General features: G+C 49.4%; 1 protein-coding gene across 1 annotated transcript; it reads left to right on the forward strand.

Moving 5' to 3' along the window:
- The first annotated feature begins 14,146 nt into the window (after nucleotides 1–14,146).
- LOC130323316 (uncharacterized) lies at nucleotides 14,147–19,070 on the forward strand. Its single transcript, XM_056553134.1, has 5 exons — nucleotides 14,147–14,153; nucleotides 15,324–15,432; nucleotides 15,880–16,856; nucleotides 17,283–18,269; nucleotides 18,976–19,070. Exons 1-5 carry the CDS (start codon nucleotides 14,147–14,149, stop codon nucleotides 19,068–19,070), a joined length of 2,175 nt encoding a protein of 724 aa, XP_056409109.1.
- The last annotated feature ends 1,332 nt before the right edge of the window (nucleotides 19,071–20,402 follow it).

Consider the following 20,402-nt stretch of genomic DNA (forward strand, 5'->3'; position numbering starts at 1 on the left):
ATATACACACTACATACCTATATATACACACTACATACCTATATACACACTACATACCTATGTATACACACACTACATACCTATGTATACACACACTACATACCTATATATACACACTCCATACATATATACACACTACATACCTATGTAGACACACTACATACCTATATACACACTACATACCTATATATACACACACTACATACCTATATATACACACACACTACATACCTATATATACACTACATACCTATATACACACACTACATACCTATGTATACACACTACATACCTATGTATACACACTACATACCTATATGTATACACACTACATACCTATATATACACACACTACATACCTATGTATACACACTACATACCTATGTATACACACTACATACCTATATATATATATACACACACTACATACCTATATATACACACTACATACCTATATATACACACACTACATACCTATGTATACACACACTACATACCTATGTATATACACACTACATACCTATGTATACACACTACATACCTATATGTATACACACTACATACCTATATGTATACACACTACATACCTATGTATACACACTACATACCTATATATATATATACACACACACACACACACACACTACATACCTATATATATACACTACATACCTATATATACACACTACATACCTATATATACACACACTACATACCTATGTATACACACACTACATACCTATATATACACACACTACATACCTATATACACACACTACATACCTATGTATACACACACTACATACCTATGTATATACACACTACATACCTATATATACACACACTACATACCTATATACACACACTACATACCTATATATATACACACACACACTACATACCTATATATACACACTACATACCTATATATATATACACACACACCACAAACCTATATAACTATATACACCACAACCTATATACACATCACATGCCTATACACAGAACATATACTTATACAATTTTTTTTTATATTTTTATTTATAATATAATATACACACAAAACAATAATCAATAACAAAATAAGAATTTACTCATAATATCCCCCCCACCTTCCCTATAACCTACACAAAAATATACACAAAATATAAATCAAATATTATAACCTTATTCATAACACTCTTATACATATATACAACCCCCATACGTATATACAACCCCTATACATATATACAACCCCAATACATATATACAACCCCCAAACATATATACAACCCCCAAACATATATACAACCCCTATACATATATACAACCCCTATACATATACAACCCTTATACAACATACAGTCCCTATACATATATACAACCCCCATACATATATACAACCCCCATACATATATACAACCCGTATGCAGTCCCTATACACATATACAACCCCTATACATATATACAATCCTTATACAATATACAGTCCCTACACATATACAACCCCTATACACATATACAACTCCTATACATATACAACCCCTATACATGTATACAGTCCCTACACCATAACACCAACCCCTCAGGGCTCCGGTTCGATGTCTGTAGCCGCCTACATCTTTTCGTCTTTATCAAAACAAAAATGTCTGGTGACAGCTTCAGCCCATCACCAGGGAGGAGATTACTCGATCAGGGCACCTTAAAGGAGAACCCCCTCCACAGGATAGAGGCTGCAAATGCCCCCAACCTTTCATACTCCAAAGAACGAACCTTCACCAGGTCACCGAGAGTGTTCCTACAAACCACGGGGAGGATTTTCTGTCTCGTCGTCACTAAACACCTCGCTTGCCACGTGTGATACCTGACCACTGCGCTGACTATAAATGAAGTGCATCGGTCCCGGACACCCAGATCTTTGAAGGCCCCATAAACCCACTCAGCATAGGAAAGAGCAGCCAGCCGCGGCCAGCCGATGGAAGCGCCCACCCTTTGTTATACCTCTATATTAAAAGGGCACTGAAGCAGGAAGTGGTCCATGTCCTCCAGCACACCCCCACACTCCTCCGGGGACAACCCTTTTCATCGGAGTTCCTGTACTTCAGATTGCCCCTTACATATAGCTTACCATGGAAGCCTCGCCAGGTCAAGTCCCAATACTTCAAGGGGATCCTAGGTGAATTTAAAAGAGCCAACCCAATCCCTTGATCCCGACCTGGGCAATCCTTGAGGGCCAGTGGTTTCTGGAAATGAGTCAGCAAGACCCTGTTATCGAGGATTTTCCTCGGCAGAGTTCTTACCTCCCACATCCCCAGTCCCCACCTCCTGATGACCTTCAGAACCAGTGCAGCATAAGTCGGGAGATGCCCGTGTGGCGTACGAAGATCCTTCACATGACCGCCTCTCCCCCATTCCTGGAAGAAAGGCTGAAACCATCTCCTGCAAGAGACTACCCACGGAGGAGCCCTCTCTGTCCAGAGGTTCGATATATTGGTCTTTAAAAAGGTATTCACTAGGAATATCACCGGGTTGACCATTATTCGGTCCCACCTAATCTGTGGACAATAGATGTTTATAAGAATACAAGGGACAGTAACCACTACACCACCAGAGACAGTAACCACTACACCACCAGAGACAGTAACCACTACACCACCAAAGACCACCAGAGACAGTAACCACTACACCACCAAAGACCACCAAAGCAGCAACCACAACACCACCATAGAATACAAGGGACCGTAACCACTACACCACCAAAGACCACCAAAGACAGTAACCACTACACCACCATAGAATACAAGGGACAGTAATAACTACACCACCATAGAATACAAGGGACAGTAATAACTACACCACCAAAGACAGTAACCACTACACCACCATAGAATACAAGGGACAGTAATAACTACACCACCAAAGACAGTAACCACTACACCACCAAAGACCACCAAAGCAGTAACCACTACACCACCATAGAATACAAGGGACAGTAACCACTACACCACCAAAGACAGTAACCACTACACCACCATAGAATACAAGGGACAGTAATAACTACACCACCAAAGACAGTAACCACTACACCACCAAAGACCACCAGAGACAGCAACCACTACACCACCAAAGACCACCAGAGACAGTAACCACTACACCACCAAAGACAGTAACCACTACACCACCAAAGACCACCAGAGACAGTAACCACTACACCACCAGAGACAGTAACCACTACACCACCAAAGCAGCAACCACAACACCACCATAGAATACAAGGGACAGTAACCACTACACCACCAAAGACCACCAAAGACAGTAAACACTACACCACAATAGACCACCAGAGACAGTAACCACTACACCACCAAAGACCACTAGAGACAAGTATTTTTTTTTATTATTTACGTTTACGCCATTCACCGTACAGGATCATTAACATTATATTCTGATAGTTCGGACATTTACGCATGCGGCGATACTAAATATGTTTATAGAAAAAAAAATTACGCTTTTTGGTGAGGGGACCTCTGTCCGCCATTACAGAGGATCGGATCGCCGCGGCAGCGCTGCGGGCAATCCGATCATCTATTTTAACATGCGCATTGCCGCAGATGCCGTGATCTGTACTGATCATGGCATCTGTGGGGTTAATGGCGGATCGCGGATGTTGGCCATTATCGTCGGGTCCCCGGCTGCTGATAGCAGCCGGATCCTGCTGTGTATGGCGCGAGCACCGCTCCGATGCTCGCTGTCATACACAGGACGTAAATGTACGTCCTGGGGCGCGAAGTATAGCCAAACCAGGACGTACATTTACGTCCGTGGTCGATAAGGGGTTAAGATAGAATTGATAAAGTTCTCATCATGTTTCTGCAATCTTTGCAATCGATGCCGTACACCCTGTAGAGCAGTGTTTCCCAATCAGGGTGCCTCCAGCAGTTGCAAAACTACAACTCCCAGCATGCCCGGACAGCCGTTGGCTGTCCGGGCATGCTGGGAGTTGTTGTTTTGCAACAGCTGGAGGCACCCTGGTTGGGAAACACTGCTGTACACCCACAATGCTTAGGGCAGTGTTTCCCAACCAGGGGGCCTCCAGCTGTTGCAAAACTACAAAAATCTGAAAAATCTGAAATGTTGCCAAACTGGACGTGTGTGACGGTGATACCTTTGTCCAAGGTGGCGCCACCCCACTGAGTCATAGTCTAATAATACCGTAATAAATGACCCCTGTCACATTATCAGTCCTTGGTATTGCATTACTATTATTTATTGGAAGTAATAAAGGTTTATATGATTAAAGGGGTACTCCAGTTAAAAACATTTTTTTCTTATTAACTGGCTCCAGAAAGTTAAACAGATTTGTAAATTGCTTCTATAAAAAAAAAAATCCTTCCAGTACTTATCAGCTGCTGAAGTTGAGTTGTTCTTTTCTTTCTGACCACAGTGCTCTCTGCTGACACCTCTGTCTGTCTCAGGAACCATCCGGAGCAGGATAGGTTTGCTATGGGGATTTGCTCCTACTCTGTGCAGTTCCTGAGACAGACAGAGGTGTCAGCAGAGAGCACTGTGGTCAGAAAGAAAAGAACTCAACTTCAGCAGCTGATAAGTACTGGAAGAATTAAGATATGTAATAGAAGTAATTTACATAGCTGTTTCATTTTCTGGAGCCTGTTTATATGAAAAAAAATAGTTTTTAACTGGAATACCCCTTTAACAGCTGTCACAGAGCGATCTTAGTTACCTATTATTAAAGGGGAACTCGTATAGATCACCAACTAATGCCCTGTCCACAGGATACGGGGTACATTCTTACAAACTGGAGTTCTCTTTTATATACATTTGAACAGTGTGGGTGCATGTTATTGGTGGTTCAGGGTTTGGATCAGCTTCCCCACAATCACATCTGTTGTCATGGCAGCCCGAATACCGCAGCCGTATACTAGGCCTCCACTGATCCACTGGTACAGTCTGCCATAGCCAGGCTAGCCCTGTACTAGGCCTCCACTGAGCCACTGGTACAGTCTGCCATAGCCAGGCTAGCCCTGTACTAGGCCTCCACTGATCCACTGGTACAGTCTGCCATAGCCAGGCTAGCCCTGTACTAGGCCTCCACTGAGCCACTGGTAGAGTCTGCCATACCCAGGCTAGCCCTGTACTAGGCCTCCACTGAGCCACTGGTAGAGTCTGCCATACCCAGGCTAGCCCTGTACTAGGCCTCCGCTGAGCCACTGGTACAGTCTGCCATAGCCAGGCTAGCCCTGTACTAGGCCTCCACTGAGCCACTGGTACAGTCTGCCATAGCCAGGCTAGCCCTGTACTAGGCCTCCACTGAGCCACTGGTACAGTCTGCCATACCCAGGCTAGCCCTGTACTAGGCCTCCACTGAGCCACTGGTACAGTCTGCCATAGCCAGGCTAGCCCTGTACTAGGCCTTCACTGAGCCACTGGTACAGTCTGCCATACCCAGGCTAGCCCTGTACTAGGCCTCCACTGAGCCACTGGTACAGTCTGCCATAGCCAGGCTAGCCCTGTACTAGACCTCCACTGAGCCACTGGTACAGTCTGCCATACCCAGGCTAGCCCTGTACTAGGCCTCCACTGAGCCACTGGTACAGTCTGCCATAGCCAGGCTAGCCCTTTACTCGGCCTCCACTGAGCCACTGGTACAGTCTGCCATAGCCAGGCTAGCCCTGTACTAGGCCTCCGCTGAGCCACTGGTAGAGTCTGCCATACCCAGGCTAGCCCTGTACTAGGCCTCCACTGAGCCACTGGTACAGTCTGCCATAGCCAGGCTAGCCCTGTACTAGGCCTCCGCTGAGCCACTGGTACAGTCTGCCATACCCAGGCTAGCCCTGTACTAGGCCTCCACTGAGCCACTGGTACAGTCTGCCATACCCAGGCTAGCCCTGTACTAGGCCTCCACTGAGCCACTGGTACAGTCTGCCATAGCCAGGCTAGCCCTGTACTAGGCCTCCACTGAGCCACTGGTACAGTCTGCCATAGCCAGGCTAGCCCTGTACTAGGCCTCCGCTGAGCCACTGGTACAGTCTGCCATAGCCAGGCTAGCCCTGTACTCGGCCTCCACTGAGCCACTGGTACAGTCTGCCATAGCCAGGCTAGCCCTGTACTAGGCCTCCACTGAGCCACTGGTACAGTCTGCCATACCCAGGCTAGCCCTGTACTTGGCGTCCACTGAGCCACTGGTAGAGTCTGCCATACCCAGGCTAGCCCTGTACTAGGCCTCCACTGAGCCACTGGTAGAGTCTGCCATACCCAGGCTAGCCCTGTACTAGGCCTCCACTGAGCCACTGGTACAGTCTGCCATAGCCAGGCTAGCCCTGTACTAGGCCTCCACTGAGCCACTGGTACAGTCTGCCATACCCAGGCTAGCCCTGTACTAGGCCTCCACTGAGCCACTGGTACAGTCTGCCATAGCCAGGCTAGCCCTGTACTAGGCCTCCACTGAGCCACTGGTACAGTCTGCCATAGCCAGGCTAGCCCTGTACTAGGCCTCCACTGAGCCACTGGTACAGTCTGCCATAGCCAGGCTAGCCCTGTACTAGGCCTCCACTGAGCCACTGGTACAGTCTGCCATAGCCAGGCTAGCCCTGTACTAGACCTCCACTGAGCCACTGGTACAGTCTGCCATAGCCAGGCTAGCCCTGTACTAGGCCTCCACTGAGCCACTGGTACAGTCTGCCATAGCCAGGCTAGCCCTGTACTCGGCCTCCGCTGAGCCACTGGTACAGTCTGCCATACCCAGGCTAGCCCTGTACTAGGCCTCCACTGAGCCACTGGTACAGTCTGCCATAGCCAGGCTAGCCCTGTACTAGACCTCCACTGAGCCACTGGTACAGTCTGCCATACCCAGGCTAGCCCTGTACTAGGCCTCCACTGAGCCACTGGTACAGTCTGCCATAGCCAGGCTAGCCCTTTACTCGGCCTCCACTGAGCCACTGGTACAGTCTGCCATAGCCAGGCTAGCCCTGTACTAGGCCTCCGCTGAGCCACTGGTAGAGTCTGCCATACCCAGGCTAGCCCTGTACTAGGCCTCCACTGAGCCACTGGTACAGTCTGCCATAGCCAGGCTAGCCCTGTACTAGGCCTCCGCTGAGCCACTGGTACAGTCTGCCATACCCAGGCTAGCCCTGTACTAGGCCTCCACTGAGCCACTGGTACAGTCTGCCATACCCAGGCTAGCCCTGTACTAGGCCTCCACTGAGCCACTGGTACAGTCTGCCATAGCCAGGCTAGCCCTGTACTCGGCCTCCACTGAGCCACTGGTACAGTCTGCCATAGCCAGGCTAGCCCTGTACTAGGCCTCCACTGAGCCACTGGTACAGTCTGCCATAGCCAGGCTAGCCCTGTACTAGGCCTCCGCTGAGCCACTGGTACAGTCTGCCATAGCCAGGCTAGCCCTGTACTCGGCCTCCACTGAGCCACTGGTACAGTCTGCCATAGCCAGGCTAGCCCTGTACTAGGCCTCCACTGAGCCACTGGTACAGTCTGCCATACCCAGGCTAGCCCTGTACTTGGCGTCCACTGAGCCACTGGTAGAGTCTGCCATACCCAGGCTAGCCCTGTACTAGGCCTCCACTGAGCCACTGGTAGAGTCTGCCATACCCAGGCTAGCCCTGTACTAGGCCTCCACTGAGCCACTGGTACAGTCTGCCATAGCCAGGCTAGCCCTGTACTAGGCCTCCACTGAGCCACTGGTACAGTCTGCCATAGCCAGGCTAGCCCTGTACTAGGCCTCCACTGAGCCACTGGTACAGTCTGCCATACCCAGGCTAGCCCTGTACTAGGCCTCCACTGAGCCACTGGTACAGTCTGCCATAGCCAGGCTAGCCCTGTACTCGGCCTCCACTGAGCCACTGGTACAGTCTGCCATAGCCAGGCTAAACCAGTAGACTACTGATAGAATGGATCAATAGTAGTATTACATTAATCTGTATAAGCAATTGAATGATTGCTCATACAATTATCCTAGAGGGACTAAAAAAAAGAGTTTAAGAAAATGCTTTTTTTTAAGTATACGCACCCCCCCCCCACCACCACCACCACCATTATTGTAAATTCAAATTACTCCACCTTTTCACATTTTTGTTTTCAAATTTAAAAAAATAAACATATTTGGTATCACCGACCGTAGGATTGTCCAAGAATTGATCCTGCACGATAAACAATATAAATGGGGGGAAAAAAAATTATAAATAATAAATTAATTGAAGGGGTATTCTGTCCAAAGACATCTTATCTAGTGTTGAGCACGAATATTCGTAATGCTAATTTTTATCGCGAATATCGGCACTTTGCGATTTCACGAATATTTAGAATATAGTGCTATATATTCGTAATGACGAATATTTGTGGGGGGTTTTTCACAAGCGAATTTTCGCATGGAAAAAAAAATGAACGAACATAGCGAATATGCGAATTTTACGAACATAGGGCAAATAATCGTCAATATATTCCTGAAATATCGCAAATTTGAATATGGCCCCTGCTGCTCATCACTAATTATCCCTTATCCAAAAGATGTCAGATCACGGGGGGCCCATTCTGTGCCGGGCTGCAGCTCCAGTCTCGTAACCTCAGTGTTTCCAGGACTGGAGATTTGACGTCATGCCACGCCCCCTCCATTCACGTCTATGGGAGGGGGCGTGGCATGACGTCAAATCTCCAGTCCCGGAAACACTGAGGTTTCCGAGACTGGAGCTGCAGCCCGGCACAGAATGCAGGAGCAGCACGGAGATCGCGGGGGGACCCAGCGGCGGCAAAAGTCCTTGGATAGAGGATAAGATGTCTTTGGTCGGAATACCCCTTTAAATATAAAAATACTGAAGAGAGGCTCACTGTAAATATTACCACCAAATTGTCACGATGAGAGAATAAATAGTATATAATAAACCAATCGTAAAACAGGCGCTCTACGGCTTAACGGATGTATGGACTACTACAAATATGGAAATATTCATTTATCACAGTCTAAAATTGAATATCAGAAAAAAACGCCAAATATTGGTACAGGGCCAACTACAAAATAGTACATATATTTCATATAATAACCAAAAGTGCTAAAAATTATTCAAATAAATTATACCCCCAAATGTCTCTTCAGGACTACCTGTTAAATCATATACGATGATCCCTCAACATACGACGGTAATTAGTTCCAAATGAACCATCGTTACTTGAATCCATCGTATGTTGAGAGATCCGTGCAATAGTAATATAGAAAGTTATACTCACGTGTCCCCACCGCTCCAGACCGTCACCGCTGCCCTGGATCGTCGCTCTCCATTGCCGTCATCATGTCCCCAGGGTGTCCCCGCCGCTCCAGACCGTCACCGCTGTCCTGGATCGTCGCTCTCCATTGCCGTCATCATGTCCCCAGGGTGTCCCCGCCGCTCCAGACCGTCACCGCTGCCCTGGATCTTCGCTCTCCATCACCGTCATCACGTCCCCAGGGTGTCCCCGCCGCTCCGGACTATCGAGGCTGCCCTGGATCGTCGCTCTCCATTGCTGCCATTACGTCCCCGGGGTGTCCCCGCCGCTCCAGACCGTCACCGCTGCCCTGGATTGTCGCTCTCCATCACCGTCATCACATCCCCAGGGTGTCCCCACCGCTCCGGACCGTCACCGCTGCCCTGGATCGTCGCTCTCCATCACCGTCATTACGTCCCCGGGGTGTCCCCGCCGCTCCGGACCGTCACCGCTGCCTTGGATCTTCGCTCTCCATTGCTGTCATTACGTCCCCGGGGTGTCCCCACCGCTCCAGACCGTCACCGCTGCCCTGGATCGTCGCTCTCCATTGCCGTCATCATGTCCCCAGGGTGTCCCCGCCGCTCCAGACCGTCACCGCTGTCCTGGATCGTCGCTCTCCATTGCCGTCATCATGTCCCCAGGGTGTCCCCGCCGCTCCAGACCGTCACCGCTGCCCTGGATTGTCGCTCTCCATCACCGTCATCACGTCCCCAGGGTGTCCCCACCGCTCCAGACCGTCACCGCTGCCCTGGATCTTCGCTCTCCATCACCGTCATCACGTCCCCAGGGTGTCCCCGCCGCTCCGGACTATCGAGGCTGCCCTGGATCGTCGCTCTCCATTGCTGCCATTACGTCCCCGGGGTGTCCCCGCCGCTCCAGACCGTCACCGCTGCCCTGGATTGTCGCTCTCCATCACCGTCATCACATCCCCAGGGTGTCCCCACCGCTCCGGACCGTCACCGCTGCCCAGGATCGTCGCTCTCCATCACCGTCATTACGTCCCCGGGGTGTCCCCGCCGCTCCGGACCGTCACCGCTGCCCTGGATCTTCGCTCTCCATTGCTGTCATCACGTCCCCGGGGTGTCCCCGCCGCTCCGGACCGTCACCGCTGCCCTGGATCTTTGCTCTCCATTGCTGTCATCACATCCCCAGGGTGTCCCCGCCGCTCCAGACCGTCACCGCTGCCCTGGATCTTCGCTCTCCATTGCTGTCATCACATCCCCAGGGTGTCCTGTCGCTCCAGACCATCACCTCTGCCTTGGATCGTCGCTCTCCATCACCGTCATCACGTCCCCAGTGTGTCCCCGCCGCTCCGGACCATCGAGGCTGCCCTGGATAGTCGCTCTCCATTGCTGTCATTACGTCCCCGGGGTGTCCCTACTGCTGCGGACCGTCACCGCTGCCCTGGATCTTCGCTCTCCATTGCCGTCATCACGTCCCCAGGGTGTCCCGCCGCTCCAGACTGTCACCCTTGCCTTGGATCTTCGCTCTCCATTGCTGTCATCACGTCCCCAGGGTGTCCCGCCGCTCCAGACCGTCACCGCTGCCCTGGATCTTTGCTCTCCATTGCCGTCATCACGTCCCCACGGTGTCCCCGCCGCTCCATACCGTCACCACTGCCCTGGATCTTCGCTCTCCATTGCCGTCATCACGTCCCCAGGGTGTCCCGCCACTCCAGACCGTCACCACTGCCCTGGATCTTCGCTCTCCATTGCTGTCATCACGTCCCCGGGGTGTCCCCGCCGCTCCAGACCGTCACCACTGCCCTGGATCTTCGCTCTCCATTGCCGTCATCACGTCCCCAGGGTGTCCCGCCGCTCCAGACCGTCACCCCTGCCCTGGATCTTCGCTCTCCATTGCCGTCATCACGTCCCCAGGGTGTCCCGCCGCTCCAGACTGTCACCCTTGCCTTGGATCTTCGCTCTCCATTGCTGTCATCACGTCCCCAGGGTGTCCCCGCCGCTCCAGACCGTCACCGCTGCCCTGGATCTTTGCTCTCCATTGCCGTCATCACGTCCCCAGGGTGTCCCCGCCGCTCCAGACCGTCACCGCTGCCCTGGATCTTTGCTCTCCATTGCTGTCATCACATCCCCAGGGTGTCCCGCCACTCCAGACCGTCACCACTGCCCTGGATCTTCGCTCTCCATTGCCGTCATCACGTCCCCAGGGTGTCCCCGCCGCTCCAGACCGTCACCGCTGCCCTGGATCTTTGCTCTCCATTGCTGTCATCACATCCCCAGGGTGTCCCGCCACTCCAGACCGTCACCACTGCCCTGGATCTTCGCTCTCCATTGCCGTCATCACATCCCCAGGGTGTCCCGCCACTCCAGACCGTCACCACTGCCCTGGATCTTCGCTCTCCATTGCCGTCATCACGTCCCCACGGTGTCCCCGCCGCTCCATACCGTCACCACTGCCCTGGATCTTTGCTCTCCATTGCCGTCATCACGTCCCCAGGGTGTCCCGCCACTCCAGACCGTCACCACTGCCCTGGATCTTCGCTCTCCATTGCCGTCATCACGTCCCCGGGGTGTCCCCGCCGCTCCAGACCGTCACCGCTGCCCTGGATCAAGATTTTTTAAGAAGTCATTTACAAATCTGTATAACTTTCTTGAGCCAGTTGATATGAAAAAAAAAGTTTTTCACTGGAGTATCCCTTTAAGAGTTAACCTCAGAGCTCATTCCAATGTGTCTGCCTCAGGCCACAAAACCTGTTTTCATAAACAAAGGGAAGGTTCACACTTGCAGATCACGTGCGAAGCCTTGGAATCTGTGTCTGAACATTAGCTATATACAAAATGGAGCTTGTAACGGAACAATTTAATACGGGCGCCATACAATATCATTGTCCAAATCAAAGGGGTTATTCAGGAAAAGAAAAACAGAGCTAATTTCTTTAAAAAAAAAATACTCCCTGTCTGTCTCCAGGTTGGGTGTGGCTCTGCAACTCAATTCCATCGAAGTGAATGGAGCCAAGTTGTAATACCACACCCAACCTGGGGACAGACATGGAGCTGTTTAAAAAAAAAATAAAAAAAAAATTGCTCTGTCTTTCTATTCCTGGATAACCCCTTTAATCCTGGCTCGGTTATTCTGACTATAGTATCTACAGAGACTATTGTCCCATAGGTGAGCTACCGGTGAGATACTACAAATAATATACAAAGAGGTTTCACTTGCTTCAAGGTCTCCCAAATGGCGTTCAGAGTTCCCCAACCTACTTGACATGTGCCTGTAGATACAGTGACCTCCCGACCTACGATGGCCCCAACATACAATCATTTCAGCATACGATCACTCTCAGAGGCCATCACATGGTGATGGCAGCATCAACATACGATGCTTTTGTATGTCGGGGCCATCGCATAAACGCCTATCCGGCAGCGCAGACTGCTTCAGCCACCACCGGATAGCCGTTTACAGTGCCCCGTGTGGTCCGGTGATATCACTTACCTGTCCTCAGGGCTCCGGCGCGTCCTCTTCGGGATCCCCTGCATCGTCGTCATCACGTCGCTGCGCACGCCGTCCCGTCATCTAATAGGAGCGGCGTGCGTAGCGACGTGATGACGGCAACATAGAGCGAGGATGCCGGGGAAGCAGAGGCCTTACCGGAGCGTCGGGGTCACCTCGGGGACGCGGCGACAGCCATGGACGGCGACATCCCGGGCAGTGGTGACGAGCGGTGACGGTCCGGAGCGGCAGGGACAGGTGAGTACAACTTCCTCTAACAGTGGTCTTCAACCTGCGGACCTCCAGATGTTGCAAAACTACAACACCCAGCATGCCCGGACAGCCAACGGCTGTCCGGGCATGCTGGGTGTTGTAGTTTTGCAACATCTGGAGGTCCGCAGGTTTTAGATCACTGTCCTATACTTTACATTGCACGGATCCCTGAACATGCGATGGTTTCAACAAACGATGGTCCATTTGGAACGGATTACCATCATATGTTGAGGGATCACTGTATTATGGATTCTGATGTTAGATCTACCCTCTGGTAGCCCTTTTGGGTGTCCTTCCTGCCGGTCTAGGGGAGGTGTGTGTGGCCATCAGGTTCCTCACCTCCCTGCAAAAACCCCAGGTCCTCCCGCATGGGATATACCAACTATATTGGCATATACCAACTGTATATGGCTCTGTGGGCCGATACCCTGATTAACGCTTAGGTAGATTCCGGAAGCTTTTGGGGTCTCTTAATAGCTTCACGAAAAGGGACATTGAACCTGGAACCTCGCAGGTACCTTTTGGCCCGGAGGTGAAGGGTAAGGTTTGTTGCGGGGCCTCTCTCCAGTCAGGAAAGGGCTTGCGATAGACGGCATCCTTTGTGCACTTTTTTTAGGGTGACACTTTTTCTTGCACTTTTGGTGATTGGGAGCACGTGCCTCGGCTCTTTTTAGATTTTTTTTTAAAAATGCATCCACCAGCAAAGAGATTTTCTGACCTGAAGGGACAATGGAATAATCTTGTCGAACCCTGTTGGACTTTTATTACACAGAGACAGCTCTCGTTTTTTAGAAGTCTCTAACGGGCCCGGCTCCATGGGATGGCTGGGATACAAGATGGACCCTATAGCGCCAATATTCTTCCTTTGGAACTGACACAACGTCTCCTTGATGTCTTGTGTAGAAGAAATGACATTTTCCTTGAGTCTAAACGTGGGAAAAAGTGCAGAAACTCAGTTCCCAAGCGTTCCTGCAGGACTTGAGCCCTTCTTCTAACGCTACCTTCTGACTAGACGGAGTCATCTTTGAATTTTATTTGTCTTTAGGAGCAGGTGGGCCGAAGACGAAGATGTCCTACTATTTCTGCTATAATTTCGGTGAATATATAAACGGGGGAAGGGATCGGGATCGGCAAAGCTGTAAATAAGGAGGGATGGAGCTCTAAGTCTAAATAGATGGATGGTACTTTTGATGGATCCTGAAGATCTACCCTTGTTGGGCTTTTTGTCGTGAATCGTATGGGCTCTTTCTTTAAGCTCTTGTAGGTTATAAATTTGGCCAAAGGATAGGGGATAACTGTTTTTTTTTTTTTAAATCAACTGGTGCCAGAAAGTTAAAAAGATTTGTAAATCACTTCTTTTAAAAAATCTTAATCCTTCCAGTACTTTTTAGGGGCTGTGTACTAAAGAGAAATCAAAAAAAGAAATGCATGTCCTGTGATGTCATGACCACAGTGCTCTCTGCTGACATCTGCTGTCCATTATAGGAACTCTCCAGAGCAGAATATGTTTGCTATGGGGATTTTCTCCTACTCTGGACAGTTCCTAAAATGGACAGCAGAGAGCACTGTGGTCATGACATCAGAGGAAGTGCATTTCTTTTTTGGATTTCCCTTTAGTATAAAGACCCTAAAAAGTACTGGAAGGATTAAGATTTTTTAATAGAAGTGATTTACAAATCTGTTTAACTTTCTGACACCAGTTGATTTAAAAAAAAAAAAAAGATTTCCGCGGGAGTACCCTCTCGTACTTCTCGTCCTGGACACTTCTCTGTTCTGTTTTTTTTTTTTAAATCTTCTCAGTAGTCATGGGATCATCAGATTCAGACAATTGGCCTGATTCATATTCAGATGATATAAGTTATTTTCATTTTTTTTTCTTTTTTGTGCCAATGATTTATCCAAAACAGCCGTGGAAGACCAAGTGGATCTGGAATAATGAACCATTCCATTTCGTCCCTCGGCGGCACACAAAGGGTTAACATCACTTTTCCTCCTACTGGACAGAAGATGATCTAACAAGAGTAATTAAACAATTAAGCAATTAACCAGAAGTAGCCCAGCCTGGGTATCCATTCCCATAAATAATCCCCAGAGACCAGGACACACGTGTTTTTTCTTCTGTCCTACGGACTTTCTATGATCTTTTTTCTTTTAGGTATTTATCCCCGCCGGGATACGCTATGCTGGCTCTGTCTGGGAGTCCTCAGACCTCCAGCATACTTTGGGATCCATGTTCCTCTTCCAGTCGGAAGAAACATGTGGGGCATTTTAAACCTAGGCGGTGGTCATTGGGGCTTGGTATCGGGAATCTCTTTTTTATTTTCCTCAATCTTCCTCTCTATCCTTTCCAGGACAACCCTTGCTGGACCCCCTTATGAAAGCCGAGTGGCTGAAACCTGAAAAGAAGTCTGACCTGGGGTCCAGGTTCAAAACCACTTACAAGATAGATCCAGGAAGCACGTCAGCATGGGATTCCCCTCCTAAGGTAGATTTGGTGGTCGCTAGACTATCTAAAAAATCTATGTTCCCGTCTGATGAATCATCTTTATTGAGGGATCAGATGGATAGAAGAGCTGAAGGGTCTCTGAAAAGAATTTACAGTTCAGCCGCGGCAGCATGTAAAGCTTCTATGGCCTTTATCTCTGTGGGGCATGCTCTCCGCATTTGGCTTTCACAATTAACCAGCGATCTTCAGGATGGGGTACCCAGGGAAGAGATTCTACAAGACCTCCCTAAGATGAAGCTAGCGTGCACTCTGGTTAAAAGAATGGTCTGGCGATATACCTGCTAAAAAACATTGTTGTTCATTACCCTTTGAAGGTCAAGAACTTTTTGGCTCTCAGTTGACCCCCATATTGAAGGGAATGAGCAATAAAAAAGGTGTGTTTTTTTTCTTCCCCTTCCAAGAAACCTAAGTTTCAACCTAAAAGGAGACAGTCCAGATTCTCCCCGCCCCACAGAAGATACAATTCTCAGAGAGGAAGACAAAGGCGTCAGTCTCGCCCTCAAACCACTACTTACAAGAAGAAGTCGCCCCAGGGTGGGGAGAAGGGGAAGGGCTTTTGACGCCAACTCATGTTTGCCCCGAGTAGGCGCCAGGCTTTTCCATTTTGCCTCGCAATGGTTAAAAACATCATCAGACTCGTGGGTAAACTCTATCATTACAAAGGGGTACGCACTGGAACTGACAACCACTCCACCAAACAAGTTTGTGTTGAACAGACAAGACCCTCATGTCCTTCCTCTGATATCAGAGTTCCTGCTGAAGGGTGCACTGGAGCCTGTCCAAATCTCTCAAAGAGGTTTTGGCATCTACTCCAGAATCTTTGCTGTCCCCAAGAAGGGTGGATCTTGGAGACTAGTCATCGATCTCACTTACCTGAATACCTACATCGTCAGGAAACGTTTCAGAATGGAAACAATCAGATCCGTTCTGTCACTACTAGAAGAAGGCTACAATCAATATGAAAGATGCCTATCTTCACATACCAATTGTCAAATATCACAGGAAATTTCTAAGGTCGGCGGTGCTGGTAAACCAAGAGATTCTTCATTATCAGTTCACATGCCTCCCTTTCGGGCTATCCTCTGCACCCAGAGTCTTTACGAAAGTGACTGTTGTTCTGGCTGCCCATCTTCGTCTTCAGGGAGTGAACCTCATCCCGTACCTAGACGACTGGCTGATCCTAGCCCACTCGGAAGAAGCTTTGAAATATCATCTTCAGCTGACCATCGCAGTCCTTCAAGATCATGGCTTTCTGCTCAACTTTCAGAAGTCTCACCTCTCTCCAACTTCACAAGGGAAGTTTCTGGGATTCCGGATCGATTCAGTGGCGATGAGGTTGTTTCTATCAGAAGACAGGCTCTGCAAGCTGAATTCGGAGGTAAATTGTCTGTTGAAGTCCTCACAGTTCTCGGTTCGGTTTGCCATGAGCGTCCTTGGCCTAATGACGTCAGCTCTAGATGCGGTGCCTTGGGGAAGGGCTCATATGAGACCCCTTCAGTCTGATATTTTGAACCAGTGGAACAGGAGACCCTGGGGCTTAGACGGACTAATGGTCCTGTCTAATTACACTAGGAAAGACCTGAAATGGTGGTTGCGTCCAAATAAGATTGAGTCAGGCAGGTCTTTAAGGGCTGTTCCTCAGGTTCTCCTTACCACAGATGCCTCTGCCAGTGGTTGGGGAGCACATCTTGGGTTCGAATGGGTTCAGGGCACATGGAACAAGTCAGAGGCATCTCTGTCTTCCAACTGTGAAGAGCTTAGAGCGGTACGTCTAGCCTTAATCCATTTTTCTTCTGTGTTACAGGGCTTCCGATTCCTGGTTCAGTCAGACAACCTCCCATCGTTTTTTTATCTGAACAAACAGGGAGGTACGAGATCTTGTCATATGATGGAAGAGTGTCACCCACTAATGTCCTGAGCGGAAGACCATTTGGTGTAACTGCATGCAGTACACTTCCGGGGATCCCTGAATCTTCAGGCGGACTTCCTGAGCAGGAAGAACTTCAACCCAGCAGAATGGAGCCTCAACCCCAAGATTTTTCTCCAGTTGGTCGAAAAATTTGGCCAGCCAGAGATGAATGTCATGGCCACAAGAGCAAACCGGAAGGTTCCTACCTTCTGCTCCATCTATCGCAAGGACCTCCCCGATCATCTGGACGGCCTTTCATTTCCGTGGAGCAACAGATTTCTCTATGCCTTCCCTCCGTTTCCCCTCATACCACGGATGCTGCTGAAGATCAAGGAGGAACATGCCACAGTCCTTGCAGTACTCCTGTTTTGGCCCAGGAGGGCTTGGTTCCAACTCGGGTGGAGGCTTTCGAGAGGCTGTCTTTGGGAGCTCCCTCTTCTTTCGGATTTGCTTCTTCAAGAAGGCCTTTGTCATCCAGCATTGCACAGGTTGAGACTCACGGCCTGGCTGCTGAGAGGGTGATGTTGTCTGCACAAGGTTTTTCGGAGGAAGTAATCAACTTGCTGGCCGCCTCAAGAAAGCCGTCTACTCTTAAGGTCTATTCCAGAGTGATGAAGCTCTTCAGCTCATGGTGTATGCTTCACAATGTGGTCTCTCCATCTTTATCTCAGGTTCTGGAGTTCCTCAAAGATGGCTTCGATAAAGGCCTGAAACCTAACACTCTACGCGTTCAGTTCTCAGCCATCAATAATTTCTACCAAGGTTCCTTTTCCAATAGCGCCTTGGTTTCCAGGTTCTTCAAAGCAATTGCCAACCTTAGACCTTCTGTGACTCCTCCAGTCCCTCATTGGGATCTACCTTCAGTTCTCCATACTCTGGAAGGTCATCCCTTTGAACCTATTCAGGATGCAGATATTAAAGGGGTACTCTGGTGCTTAAACATCTTATCCCCTATCCGTGTTCGCTCCGGGTCTGATTATGGTCGACCGCAGGGCTGGTGGCGTGTGATGGCTATCACGCCCCCTCCCGTAGGCTTGCATTGAGGGGCGGAGCGTGACATCACACGGGGGCGGAGGCGTGACGTCACACACCGCCGGCCCTGCGGTCGCCGGTAATCAGTCCTGGAGCGAACACGCTCCGGCACTGATTACAAACGGGGTGCCGCGTGCATGATCCCGGGGGTCCCCAGTGGCGGGACTCCCGCGATCAGGCATCTTATCCCCTATCCTTTGGATAGGGGATAAGATGTTTAAGCACCGGAGTACCCCTTTAAGTTGCTATCATGGAAGACTCTCTTCTAGTAGCCATTACATCAGCAAAAAAAGTTTCTGAGCTCCAGGCATTATCCATACAGCATCCTTACATGAAGATTCAGGAAGATTGCTTAATTCTCCGTCTGGATCCCTCATTCAGGCCGAAGGTTTGTTCTGACGTCAACCTTAATCAAGAAATATTTTTGCCCGACTTTCATCCAACTCCTCTCGATAGTCGGCAGGTTTCTCTTCATACTCTTGATGTCAAGAGAGCTGTCCTTTCTTATATGGACAGGACCAAGGACTTTAGGCAGTCTAATGCTTTGTTCTTGCAGTTTATGGGTCCAAACAAGGGCAAGCCGGCTTCCAAGGCCTCTTTGGCACGTTGGATCAAAGGTCTAATTGCTTTGTGTTACTCTATCCGTGGTGAAGACTGCCCGATTGGAGTTCGGGCCCACTCAACAAGATCAGTTTCCACCTCTTGGGCTAGCCTAGCCCAGGTTTCACTGTATCTCATATGTCGGGCTGCAACATGGTCATCACCAGACACCTTTATCAACCATTACAAGTTAAACCTCATGGCTGGCAGAGAGGCGTCCTTTGGCAGGCATGTGCTGGAAGCGGCTTCTTCCTTACCCCCCCCCCTTTAATTTACTGCTTGCTATATCCCTTTGTGTGCCGCCGAGGGACGAAATGGAGGGTTAAAATTTACTTACCGAAATTTTTTCTTTCCATGAGTCCCGAGGCGGCACAGTTACCCACCCTAATAAATTTTTTTTTTTGCTGCATACTAACGTGTGTCCTGGTCTCTGGGGGTTATTTATGGGAATGGATACCCAGGCTGGGCTACTTCTGGTTAATTGCTTAATTACTCTTGTTAGATCATCTTCTGTCCAGTAGGAGGAAAAGTGATGTTAACCCTTTGTGTGCCGCCTCGGGACTCATGGAAAGAAAACATTTCCGTAAGTAAATTTTAACCTTTGTTCATTCTTAAAGGGGTACTCTGCTGCTAGAAATCTTATCCCCTATCCAAAGGATAGGGGATAACATGTCTGATGGCGGGGGGCCCGCTGCTCTGGCCCCGGCGATCTCCCGCAGCACCCGGCATTCTAAACAAATGCCAGGTTCCTGCAGCAATGACCGTGATGTCACAGCCACGCCCCCTCATGACATCACGCCCCCTCCATTTATGTCTATGGGAGGGGGCATGCAGCCACGAGGGGGTGTGGCCGTGACGTCATGGAGCATCGGAGTACCCCTTTAAAGGTGTTGTCCCACGATTACAGGTGATCCTCTGTCTTGAGAATAGGGACCCAATATCCAGACTATAAACACATAGTTTACTACAGGGCTCCACAAATCCCAGGTGCCAGGTCGCTATGGCACCTAGGTTTTTGTCAGCCCTTTCCAACAGGGGTTGTCAATCTTTAAAAAATAATAATAAAAAAACTGGTCTCCTAACCACCTCCGTTCCCACGCTGATCCTCGTTCTCCCTCCCCACTTGGGGGGACTTAACTAAAGGGATCAACCTACCAGCAGCTCTACCTATCTACTGCTGAGTGAACTCCTACTTGTCTACCTACTGGGGGGGGGGGGGGTCCCACTTAATGGTGAGGGCTAACTCAACACAGGGTTACCTGTGGGAGGGACCTACCTATTGGGGGCCCTACCCACCTAATGGGAGGAGTTACCTACCTAATAGGGGTACATAACTAACTAATGAGGAGGACCTACCTAATGGGGAGGACCTACATTTTGGGG

Source organism: Hyla sarda, unplaced genomic scaffold (assembly GCF_029499605.1).
Source record: "Hyla sarda isolate aHylSar1 unplaced genomic scaffold, aHylSar1.hap1 scaffold_2451, whole genome shotgun sequence".
NCBI classification, from domain to species: Eukaryota; Metazoa; Chordata; class Amphibia; order Anura; family Hylidae; genus Hyla; species Hyla sarda.

Coding starts and splice junctions, on each gene's coding strand:
- LOC130323316 (XM_056553134.1), top strand. Junction 16,857..17,282: donor TCTGCAAGCTGAATTCGGAG/GTAAATTGTCTG, acceptor TCTGTGTTACAG/GGCTTCCGATTCCTGGTTCA. Junction 18,270..18,975: donor AGTTCTCCATACTCTGGAAG/GTCATCCCTTTG, acceptor TTGTTCTTGCAG/TTTATGGGTCCAAACAAGGG.